Raw genomic sequence first — 13,239 nt, forward strand, 5'->3', positions numbered from 1 at the left:
TATAGCTCGTAAAATCATTTTGCTGTTACACATCCGTTATAGTACTAAATGTTCAAACTGGGAATTCCCTCAGCGCTATGTGATACAGTATTAAACACTGTTGTGGTTGTGATGCCAAACCACAGTGGAAGTAGCAGAGGCCATTTCTGTGTGCCAGAGGCCATTAGATTCTCTAAGTGGATGGTGTGCAGAGACAGAAATGACTAATGCAATATACTGTGGCCATCTGCTTTCTGAACAGCTACTGTTATTGCTGTCATTGTGCATCACGGAACAAGATTCAACTGGTCATCTTGGAACAAAATCAGCAGATGATTTAGCAAAAGTCATTACTTAAGCACATATTCATGTCTTTTTGCGTTATTTATTGTGATGCAGGAACACATGACACCACAGTTTGATGATACATGCCAGGAATGAGTGCAAGGAACTAGGGCTGCGCGATATATCGATATAAAAATAATATCGATATAAAGCGCGATTCAATGAGATCGCACCACATCCGGTAGAAAACAAAATGAAACAACGGACACGTCTGATCACAAGTCGTCACTTTGTCAACATTAGTGTCTCCCGCTGCAACAGAATATGTTGATCAGCAAATCAACCTCAGACACAAGGCATGTAATGGTCGAAGGTTTGATCCGTTAAATACACAGAGGATCAGGGAGATTTCAAAATAAAACACAGCGGATCGTCTTTTTCTGGCGAGATGTTCGCCACAAAGTGATTATGTGAATTCACTGAGTGAATATTTAGAAAATAAAACATATGTTTCTCGCTGGAAATGGAAAAATCCATTTTTATGCAGAAACTAAGTCAAAATATTGATTTTTTTCACTAAAAATTAGAGAACTGTCCGCCATGTTTTTTGTTCTGACCGCCGGAACCTTGAAAGTCACGTGACTTGGACACAAACCAATAGGAAAAAATATCCATGGAATAGCCACGGGATATGACTGTCATTAACTTTCATTGTAGCGAAATCCGTGTCAGTTTCACGGAAATTTGAGTGATTCCGTGGCTATTCCACGGATTTTGAGTTAAGCAAATCAGTGGCTATTTCATGGATTCCTGTGACACCAGGTTGCATATTTGACTTTGACTGAACATTTGCTCTCACTTTGGAATAAAAATATCGGGGTATATATCATACATATATAGATATTCAGCCTAAATATTTTGGGATATGACTTTGGTCCATATCGCCCAGCCCTACAAGGAACAAGCCAAATCACACAGTTTATCACAATCTCTTCCTTCTTTGCTGATGTAGTGTCAGTTAAGTCACAGGTGTCTGAAAGAACATTTGATGCGTGGATTTGTGTTTGGTTTGGGGCTGATCTTGGCAGTCATGTGAGCCATTTTAGTGTCAGACACTTGTCAGTAAAGCACTCCAAAATATAAGTATAATTTTATTTCCACCAAGATGCACATCAGAAGAAAATAGGCTATTGATCATTTGTATTTTATTTTCTAAATAGATTATAATTAAAGGTGGTCAGATGTATTTGGTTATTTAACTAATCCAGCCTCTCCAACCACCAGAAATATAAAAAAAAAAAAAAAAAAGATTTCTATATATAAAAATACAAGGTCGGGTGGTGCCTCTTCTTCCTGTCAAGCAGCAGAGCTCTAACAATTTCTTCGACTGCCTTTGTCCGTTAAGCTTTTATCTGATACTCTCATTCAGGATCTGGTTCAAAGACAAGGCAACATTTGGAATTTCTAAAAACAGAGCCATATCTCACTACTTGTCCTTATTCATCATTTCCCTTTTTTCAAACATTTCTCCGAATTGTGTATTACATTTAAAACTGTAAATCAGATTTCAGAAAGCATTGTGGTGTTCAATTCATGATTCAATACCATTCATGATACAAGGTTCCCGATAAAACTTTCTTACCATCTTTTTAAAAATACTGGAGAAAAAAAAATTCTTAGATAACAAAAAAACTAGTTCTAGATTGAATTTTAAGACAAATCTCAGGTCATATAAAGAAATTAATACTACAAAGAAAATATCTTCAAATAAATTGAGGCTTGACCTGAAAATGAAAGTACAGGTCATTTACATTTTCCCCAAATATGTATCTGTCATTTTAAGTAGTTCTTATCACGCTTATGTTTGTTCAAGTGTTTTTCTTTGAACAAGTTTTGTTTGAATAAGTCATTTGAATTTTTTTTAACAAGGGGGGTGTAAGGTAATGATTGATTGGGTATTCGTCACACCGCATTGAGGTTGTGTTTTATTTTGTGTTCTGGTCTTTCCTGGTTATTTCCTGTTTTATTTTGAAATAGTAACTCTCCTCTCGTTTCAGGTCACTTGTCCTTCCCCATGTTTCATCCGTCTGATTGTCTCCCATCATCACCGATTGTGTTCACCTGGTGCTCCCTTGCCTCCATGTGTTCCAATAGTCTGTGTTCACCTGGTGCTCCCTTCCATCCATGTGTTCCAATAGTCTGTGTTTTCCCTTGTCTTGGTCCAGTGTGTTTGACCCCATCACCATACCAGCCAGTTATCTCGTTCTTGCCACAGCCACAGCTTGCCTTGCCTCGCCTTTTTTGAGTTTCCTTGCAAGAGATTTTTCTTTGTAATTCAATAGCGTATATATATATATTTTTTTTTTATTATTATTTTTATTTTTATTATTATTTTTTTTATTTTATCTATTTACATTTTATTAGTACCTCTTTCTCTGCGTAATAATGATGCATAATGTTTATTATCATATATTAATACTTAACTACTAGAACTGAAACATGCACGCACACAAACACACACACACACACACACACAGGGGTACCATTATTGTCGTTTAATATTCACTCCCTGTCACTGTATTGTATTATTGCACAATAAACAATAAATAAATAAATAAATAAATGCAGTCTGTGGTCTGTCTGCTCTGCCACAACTCCTCTGCCTTGATATAGTTACTGACGTCAACAAGTGAAGTCGAAAGTAGATAGCGCACTCAACAAGTTTTCACCTCAGTGAGTTATTTTTTTACTGGTAAGAGGCTCAGTAGTCTGTACTTCACATTTACTTGAGGTAGCTGTTGTGTTTTGATGTGTACAAGACACACCTGGGCAGACCCAGGACATGCAGGAGCAAGGATGTGCAGTCTTGTGCAAAGCATAGATAATGTGTGCTTATCAGCTAAATCTGGACTGGTCTTTGTTGGGATGAAACCCTATAGAAACAAAAATCCTTACCGGCATGTTATTGCCTGGACCTGTACTGAAAGAACCAAACTTCAAAGCACCAAGCAGGAACATGAGTGATTCCTCATTGTAAAAAAAAAAAACACAAAAAAACATCTGAACTTGCTTGTGGCCCTGATCATCAAAATCAAAATGAATAGGTGTGTAATAAATGGAGAGGAACGGCCAGCTGTAGACGCTGGGAGACATATTGAAATTGATGAAGTGCAGCCCACGTTCTGGCAGTAATCTTGGCACTTTTAGGACCAGCACTCTGTATGCATGCCCCACCTGTGTATTGTGCCCGTAATAGGGTTTTAATAATGTGTCGACCACTTCATGGGTAATTTCAGCCAGGCAGTCTGATTGGTCACAGACACCCTCCAACTGTGCTTTTATTCGCATTATGCACCTCAAGCTGTGCTTTCTCGGTTGTGACGCCAATTCTTGTGGTAATCAAGGAGGCAGTTATAGCCATGTGCACTACTTGAACTTAATACAGTACACATGTATGGAGATGGTACACTCAGCATGAATACACTACATCCCAACAAAAATCTATATTTGGTGTTATTGCTGTGCTGTATTGTGAGGAAAGAAAATCTATCTCTGTTTCTAATAATTGATTAATACCAGCTTCCTGTATGTTGAACTTTTTAAGTTTCATCTGTGCCGAACAAAAGAGTTCAATACCTGCAAAATAGGTGTTTTGTTGTACCTCAACAACCTGCCAGCCATATGCTGTGATGTGAACAGGAGGGCGTACTGGCTCTGAGATTGTGATCATCTTGTCGTTACATGAAGAGGTGATTGATTAGAAGGAGAGAAAAAGCTCCCGGGTGCGGTAATTGCACTCTTCATATATTCTGCATCTTATGTCACTAAGAATAGATATGGTATTGAAGAGAGCATCATGTGAGCAATCCAGATCTCCTGACCTGTCATGTGCAGCCAGGAAATGAAAAGCATGTTACCAAGGAGATGTGATGTCTTTGTGCCCTGTAATTACAATGTAGGGAATTGGCTCAATCTGTGCATAAAGAGACCATTCCATATTGTTCTGGTGAGGGCCGAATGAATCAAACCTGCATCAAACCTGATTGCATCACTTTGAATTATGCCTTTGAATAAACAAAATGTATTTAATTCACTGCATGGTTATTAACTTAATTTCTCATACATGTTTTTTTATGTGTTGTGTGTGTATTTTTACACCTTTTAGTGTAGCAAAAAATGCTTTAGAGAAAAGGGTTTTGTATGTGAATTTGTAAAGGAAATATGATTTCTCATTTAGTTAGAGGAAGGGATCGATACCACTCTCATATCTGTAAACTAAATATTGAGCTACAGCCCACAGATAGCAGGCTTAGCAAAACAACATCTGTGCAAAGATGTTGGTTTAAATAAATGAGTGTGAGGCTTATTTTCACTAGACAACTTTTAGAGTTGTCAGATCGATGCAACTTCAACTTGCTTTCTTGTAATTAGAAAGTCTTGAAGTTGTTGCGGTTTTCACACTACATGACTGCCCGGTAACAGGGTTGCAATATCTTTCATAAGTCGGAATGCTAGATGAGTTTGTCTGCTCTCCCAATTATATTTTGTCCGAAAAATACATGCAAGAAGATTTTCCTTGATAAACCAAAACAGAAAAAGAAGACTTCTTCACAGAATAGCCTCTTTCAGCACATCATTATTTTAACCTGTCTCCTCTAGGTGGAAAAACAACCCTTCCCCCAGGTTCCCCTGAACCTGCCTTTTGCTCTCATTGGCCGTAGTTCCCAGACAGACTCCCTGACAGGGCCAGATACTTGCTCGACAGATATCTGCAATGTGTCTGCGTTGCATTGGCAAGCCTTTACACTACTGTCTTTGAACAGTTCTCACAAAATGATAGCGCCTGAAGTTTTTGTTGGCAAGTTAAAAATCAGGGCGGATGTTCTGTTGCTTGAATTAGGCCGTATGCATTGGAATATTTATTTTCAGGCTGACACAGACTTTTAGTCAGTTTTTCAGTGTTTATCTTCCTATTAAACCACCAATTTATACACTCTTTGTAGAGGAAACAAGATTTAACAAATAATTAGTGTGATTCAGTCAGAGGGGCTGGTAGAGGGATGGATCTAAACTAAGCTAACTGGCTGCTCAAAGACGTGAGCTCAAGTCCCAAAATGTCAAACATAAGGCTGCACGATTATGGCCAAAATGATAATCACAACTATTTTGATCAATATTGTAATCACGATTATTAATCATGTGAGGGAAAACATCTGTATTTTTATTGCACTACTTTTAAACAAACAACAGGAACAGTTTTTAGTGTGTGTACAGAGTGTCCAGTGCTTGTTGTAAACAAACAGATCGCTAAGTGAACATCTCCCGTAGCAGCAGCACATACACACTGTACTGCTACAGAGCTAACTGTTAGCCTATTAGCAATTTGCAGACTGGACGCTAAGGGGTTAACATCCCCTCTGGCTCTGCAGCTGGGAGAGACTGCTGTAGGAGGACCTCGCCGATTCGACTCGTTCTTACTTGAGGGCTGGCGGCTCGTTAAGAAGAGTAAAAACGAGTCTCCAAAAGTCTCCAATAACACCAGAAATAGTTGCTGGATTTGTCGCCAGTCGCTATCTTGAAAAATAGTCGCTAAGGGTGTCTGAAAAGTCGCTAAATATAGCAACAAAGTTGCTAAGTTGGCAACACTGCTTCGCCGGCTTTTACTGGCGTGTTGTTGTCGCGTCGAGTACTACGTCACATCCTGTTTAACGTTCTATCCAATCAGCAACCAGGTTTTTTCAGGGGAGAAAAACGGCCCTGCCCCCTGGTGGTTGGTGGACTACTGGTGTAGAAAGTGCTTGATTAGATATGCAGGAGAGCCGCATTTTAAAATGGAAATATTGCAGACGAGATCACAATTAAAATTTGATTAATTGTGCAGCCCTAATTGTCAAACTATTACTTTGACTCCTACAGGGATGCAACATGTTGAAAAATAAAATCATGTAGTTGTAGTGGTAGCAGGTCTGAAAGTAGAAGCAGTAGTTGTGTATAGAGTTGTGTTTATGGAAACAGCAGTAATTTGGGCAGTCCGTGGTCTAGAGGTTAGGAATCGGGCTTGTAACTGGTTCGAATCCCGGTACTGACTACTCAAGGACTGAAGTGCGTTAGGTGCCTTGAGCAAGGCACCTAACCCCCCTGCACAGCTCCCCAGGCACAGTAATGTGTTGCCCACTGCTCCTTGCATGGTGTGTTCATTTGTGTGTAAAAAAGGATGGGTTAAATGCAGGGGTTGAATTTCCCCGTTGTGGGATTAATAAAGTAATTCATCTTAATCTTAATGGTGGAGTTCCAGTTTCAATAGCAGCAAAATGTGCAGCAGCAGCAGCAGTAATGGTTGTGCAAGTGGTGAGAGTAATAATAATAATAGAAGAAGATTATTGCCTTACCGAGTGTCGGGTCGTACTCCCAGATAAAGCGTCTGGTCAGAAATCTAACCACCAAAGCTGCAGAGAACAAACAACATGTTCAGAATATGAAAACATCACAAGAATTACAGCTTCGTCTTCATGCTTTCCAGGATATATTCAGTGGAATTAAAGCAAAACTATACCATTAAGTTAGAATAGAATATTGTGTCTTGAGTATGGTTGTCAAAACATGAAAAATAAGCTTGAAGTGCATGACCATTGGCACTGATGTTATCAGGCCGCGTCCTAATATCCACATCCTCTGACATTATGTCGACTGCAGTAGCTTATCAGCTCTGGATAAGCAGCAAGAGGCCCCAAGATCCAAACCACTTTACTACACTTCTCATCTAAATGCTAATACCTTTCTGAACAGTTCCAGATCATTAAGGCAGACTTCAAACAGCCTTCAGGATGAAACATCGTCTCTCCAAGTTCATCATGAGCTGCTTCTCTTATTATGGGATTTTTAGCCCACTCTTGAGAGCGTTGGCCTTCATCACAAATAAACAAAAAAAAAACCCCATCCCCAGCAGGGTAGTGACTCACTCTTCTAATGATTTACCATCAACAAGTAATCTGCGGCACAGAGATCTGCTTCATTCAGGCAGAATTAAGAGGCCATTGCCTCTGTATCATGCAGAGCTATAAAACTAAACCGCCCTTATGCTGTTTGCGAGTCAAAGCACCTGTGAATACTCATTTGAAATGTAAACTCATTTTGAGGAAAGTCTGGCAACGGCATGAAATCACTCCATCCCCGATCAACATGTGACGGCTCTGTGGGACGTCTCCATAGCAGAAGTTTTCATCTCGGAGCCAAGATTGTTGCATCAATAGGACCACACAAACCCCATTGCCTTCTCTGCTGCTTATTATACTATTATCATCCTCCAGTAATTCACAACCAAGCACTAAAGTGTAATCTAATTTCTACAAAGCATCATGCTGCCCTTCACCACCCCACACTGCAAAAAACATGAACCTTCCAAGTATTTTCTTCTTATATCTAGCTATAGTATCTTAATTATATTGTTTTGAGTATTATTAACCTACTGACCATAGATGTATGTGCTTATTTAATTATTATTATGTGCTTATTTAATTATCTTATTGTTTAAAGACTTGTTTTTAGGATTGACAATGTGAGCTTTTTCATGCTTTTCAAGCTATTCAACTGTTGAATATGGTGAGTTTTACCTAAAATATTGGCTCCGATTGAGAGTTTTAGTTGCATGTAGTTTTAATGATATTTTAAAAGCATTTTCTACCACCAAAACGTGCTCGTTTCAAGTATATTCTGGCTTATTTTAATTACTACAGTTGGCCTTTTCAAGCCACAATTGCTCAAAATAAGTATATTTGTATTTATTTCAAGACATCATTGGTGTCCAGTGCCTAGATATTTTTACTAATTTAAAGAATTCTTACAAAGTAAAATGTACTTACTGCACTGGCAGATAATTTTACTTGTTTCAAGCATGTATTTGCTTAATTCTAGTTATTTATTTCTTATTTTTGTCAGTTGGTTTTTGCAGTGCACCAAACTGCAGGAGGTGTGTGCACCTCAGTTCTGTTGCAGTTTATCTGAAAACTGCAGTGTTTTAGTTTGTATAATTGATAGTCATTTTGTATTTGTATTTATTTATTTGAACCATCTAAAAAGACAATTACAAAAAACAGAAATGAAACAAGAATAGTAAGTGCAACAGAGGTTAAAAAACCCTATATGGCCATATAAAAAGCACCTCCCCAAGAAATATACAAAAATTCAATTATAAATCAACAACAACAATGAGAAAAAGCAACAAATAACGACCAAAAAGAAAGCGATACAAGTGCCATTTTATAGCACACGGTAATTGTATTTGAGTGTATGAGTGTATGAGCATGTAGAAGAGATAATGATCCAATGACAACTATACTGAGGAGAAATTTTATATTTAGACTTTTTATTTCATAATTTCAACTCTTATCTTTCAACTCATATTTTGACTTTTTATCTCATAATTTTGTCATTTTATCTCATAATTTCAACGTAAATAATTGTATTTGAGTGTATGAGCATGTATAAGAGATAATGATCCAATGACAACTATACTGGAAAAGAAACTATTAGGAGTCTTGATTTAACAGCTAAGCTTTCAGTCTTAACTTAAAATTATTGAGGGATGAAAATAGTTGAACTACATGAATATGAGAATTCCAAAGTATGGAGCCTCTGTAAGTAAAAGAAAACTGAGTATGTGTAGTGCAGCAAAAAGGAAGATGAAGTCAATCAGTGAGCGTTTATCAGTGAATATAAAAGGCTAGCTAATACAAGGATTCACAGGCGTAAGCTAACACGTCTATAGTATGCAGCTGTTTATTCGTGTTTCCCAGAGAAAATAAATGATGTTATAGAAAGTGAAAGGAATGGTTTTACATTGAAAAATACACTTTGCTTCCTTGTAAGAGTGAGATAAGAAAGATCAACACCACTCTAATGTCCATGCATAAAATTTAGGGCTAAAGCCATTAAGGGGATTAGATTATTTTATCATAAAGAGTGGAAGGAGGGAGAAACAGCTCGCCTGGCTCCGCCAACTATTTTCATTACAGGCACATTATTTTAACTGTGGATACAGACAATGTAGCTCATCTGTCTTCATCATCTGTCTTCCAGCCCTTATGCTAAGCTAGGCTAACTGCCTCCTACCTTGCAGAGGTATTATTCTTATTTCGCTCTTGGAAAAGCAAATAAGCTATGTTTCCCAAATGTCTACCCCTATGTGTGTCTACCATGCTTTAATAAGACAACAGGTCTGTCTGAGATTGCTATCATTAGCCACTGCGTGGGTCAGTTAATAATCATTTGAAAAGAACGACCCTTTTGTATGATCCGATATCAAAAGTGTTTATAGATGAACAGCTGTACTTAAAAAGTACTTTTTAACGTTTTATTCTTCGACATACAGTCAAGTAAATACAATGTCTATCTGCATACGCAAAGGGTAAAACTGCTATAAAGTTTTTTTAAACGTTTTTTAACTTGTCAGCCAAATGGGTTATAGGTAGGAAAGTGGTATGACACTTATTTCTAAATGTATTGATGATGTAATATTTATGCTCAAAAATGTAGTTACTGCACTCTGGTTTTGCTGTTAAAGGTTCTAATAGTGATGCAAAACCAGAGTGCAGTAACTTTCAAATTGATTTTGTTATAAATGTATTTAAAAGTGTTTAACAACTCTATTCAAATATTTGTGTATTTTAGACTTCATATGATAAAGTAGTGTTATATCTTAGTCTTAATTTAATTTTATCTCACGTTTTTATTTGATCACTATCTGGATATTAATTTCTCAATCAGAGAAACTTATAAATTCTATTATTCTTGTCTTCACTATTCAACACAATGAAGAAATACAAGGCTACACTGTATCACAGTCAAAGCAGACCACGCTCAGTGAACTTACTGCAGTCTTTTTATATAATTATTTCTCTGAAATAAAGCAAAATTGAAATCCAAAACTTTGTCACAAGATAAAACAGACATCAAGGAGTTCATTTTTAGTTATAACTCAATTTCGACCAAAAATGTAGTTTCTGCACTTAGACTTTTTAGGACAGAATAGGTTGTTGATAGCCTAACAGTAGCTTTTTAAATCTAACGCCACAGAGTAGGGCTGCACGATAAATCGTTAAAAAATGGCGATCTCGATTCGCACATTCACGTGATCTCATTTCTACACACATTGATTCTGAAGCATTTTATATCTCGAGCTGCATCGGAAACAAATGCTCCTATTTCCTCAAAGATTTTTTCAAGCGCCCCCAAACACAGCACTGCCTCCCTCAACCAATGGTAAAGTGTCTTTACGTCAACACGTGATTCAGTGGAGTAAACCTGCCTGCAGTTGAGTGTTTGGAACAGTGTTGCCAACTTAGCGAGTTTCTCACTAGATTTAGCGACTTTTCAGACCCCCTAGCGACTATCTTTCAAAAAAGCGACTATCGACTTTTTCTGGTGTTATTAGAGACTTTTGGAGACTCCTTCTTTCTCTTCTTAACAAGCCATGGGGTCTGCCGGCTGTTCCTCCCTCGCCCCAACGCACTGACAAGCGGCACAGTCCTCCTGCAGGAGTCTCTCCCAGCTGCAGTCAGAGATGTATTCAATAGCTACTTTCCTTATTGAGGAGTTGGCAACACTGGTTGGGGAAGAGAGAGTTAAAGCGGAGGAAAGTCTGCGGTAAGGAGGGTTGAATGGATGGCGACGAAAACCCAAACGGTAGTGGAGAGAGTCACCCACCCACACGAACCGACCTCCACGACTGTCTGTGCTAGCGAGGAAATAGCTGTGTATTCCTGCAACAAGCTCTCCTTCTGAACGGCTGTTAGTACAGGTGGAACATTGTGACACGTCACCGTTTGTCACTGAAGCCTCAACATGTTGACAGACTTGTGTTTCTGGCCAAGAATCTTTAAGCCAATTCCAAAGTGCTATATTCAGGGCCATACACTCTACGTTCCAAGGAAATCACACTGTTTGATGTGCATATGATGATAGGGGGAAGCTGTTATCAACCGCATGTCTCAATTTTTGTTTTTTATTTTTGTTAAAATAATTTATCTTCTAATGATATAACTACTACTATGCCCTTGCCAAAGCACTATTTTTGTGTGTGTCAAAGTTCATCATTAAAATAAACATTTTGTGAATAAAAATTAGTGGTCGACCAATACAGGTTTTTTAAGGCCGATGCCGATACCGATTATTTTGACATCAGTCTTAACCGATCCCTGATATGTGCTGCCGATTTTTTGGGGCCGATTCTTGAAGCCTATGTTGCCTTTTCTCCCTCCATTTACATGATAAAAAATGACACTATGATAACAAATGTTACAGAAGTCTCAATTTAAACAAAAAAAGAAACATTTATTAACAAAACAAACTAAACATATTAACAGTTGGATAGTATACAATGTGTACCGTATTTCCTCCAATAGTAGCCGGGGCTTCTACTAATAAAAAATCAGTTTGGGACCCGGCTAATAATAGGGGCAGGCTATTATTTGAAGGAGGCTTTTATTAAAAAAAGAAAATCAGAGCAGCTCTGACCGGCACTTTTTAGAGTGTTTTACACAGCGCATTGTAGCCAGTTACCCGGATTTCAGCCATATTGGAAGTACACGGATGTAAACAAACAATGAACAGCACGCTGAATGTTCATTTTAAGCAGGATTTAAAATGTCTAAACTACTAAAAAGCTCAGAAGAACATGCGTAAACGGCTCGACTTTACAGAGAATGACTAGGACAGCGGGAGAAACAACCATATTTACCTACAGTACTAACTCGTGTGGCCAAACTTCAAAATACAGGTGTTGTGTTGAAATCTGTTACCCGTCAAATGATGTTTCCTGAATGGTGTTCTCCGTAGCATCACCTCCGGTTGGAGTTAGGATTTAAGTTTAAGGTAAGGCCTTGTAGAGAGAACTGTTTGGGGTTACGGTAAACTTGGGGTCATGTTAAGCAACTTAAAGGAGGACTGGTTGGGGTCAGGGGTCAGGTTGGTTCAGGTTAAGGTAAGGGGTACACATATCGACGGGGGAACAGACTTTGACATAACACCGGTAAGACACCCGGCTTATAAAAGAGGCCGGCTTTTATTTACTAAAAATTGTTTTTACACACGGTTACTAAATGAGGCCGGTCATTAATAGGGGCCCGGCTTTAAATTGGGGAAATACGGTATGTTGTTTTAGGCCTCGAGGTGGTGGTGCCTCAGATGATCCACGTATTTGATGTGTTTTTCTTTTTTCCGGTATCAGCAGCAGCTCACCAGAGAATGGCATATGTTGGACCGAGCCTTGCCTGCTGTTGGCTCAGTGAAATGGGCGAATTGATCGGCGAAAGCACGCACAAATCGGCCGATGCAGATTCAAGTAAAAAATGCAAATATTGGCCGATATATCGATCTATCTCTAATAAAAATTGTGCCAGAGAATCGTGAGCTCAATTCTAAGCAAAAACAATTGAGATTCACATTTTTTTCATAATCTTGCAGCCCTACCACGGACGATTTTTTTCTGCAATAATCCAAAAGCCAATGGAAAAATCCCAGGACTATGCTATCTTCTGGGTTCTCCTACAAAGATTCTCTATCCCAGCAATACTCTATAGGAGCCTTCTTTTTTTCTCCTCTTTTTAACTTTTTATTGATTGTTTGCAAACGCACAGCAACAAGCAAGTGTTCACACCTTTAGTCCAGTTCTCTGTGGGAGCTGTCATGTGCCTGAGAGACTCCCTATGGGCCTAAGTGGTCCACTTGAGTCCAGGCGTGTATCTGTGTCCTTATGTCAAGTTGCTGAGCTGCTGCTTGGAGCAAAGAGACAATGGGGAAACAGCTTTGCCTTTGAACTGTTAGAAAAAAACCATCCATCTTTTCCAGGCCTTTTTTCACTCATAATTAGCCACGACAAGGAACGGAAAGAAAACCTATTATGTGGGCCAGAGTGTCGCTGCCACGTTTCATTACGCTCCTAAAGAACTCAAGTCCAGCCTTTGAGCTCAGGGCAGTGTT

General features: G+C 38.5%; 1 protein-coding gene across 4 annotated transcripts in view; it reads right to left on the reverse strand.

The window, feature by feature from the left end:
- The window catches only part of rerg (RAS-like, estrogen-regulated, growth inhibitor), an 88,263-nt gene that overhangs the window by 16,023 nt on the left and 59,001 nt on the right, over nt 1–13,239 (reverse strand). For all 4 annotated transcript variants that reach the window (XM_059325712.1, XM_059325711.1, XM_059325714.1 and 1 more), the window contains exon 3: nt 6,654–6,710. In XM_059325712.1, coding sequence (XP_059181695.1) covers nt 6,654–6,710 — 57 coding nt within the window. The remainder of the gene's footprint in view (nt 1–6,653; nt 6,711–13,239) is intronic.

This window comes from Centropristis striata, chromosome 22 (assembly GCF_030273125.1).
Source record: "Centropristis striata isolate RG_2023a ecotype Rhode Island chromosome 22, C.striata_1.0, whole genome shotgun sequence".
Lineage (NCBI taxonomy): Eukaryota > Metazoa > Chordata > Actinopteri > Perciformes > Serranidae > Centropristis > Centropristis striata.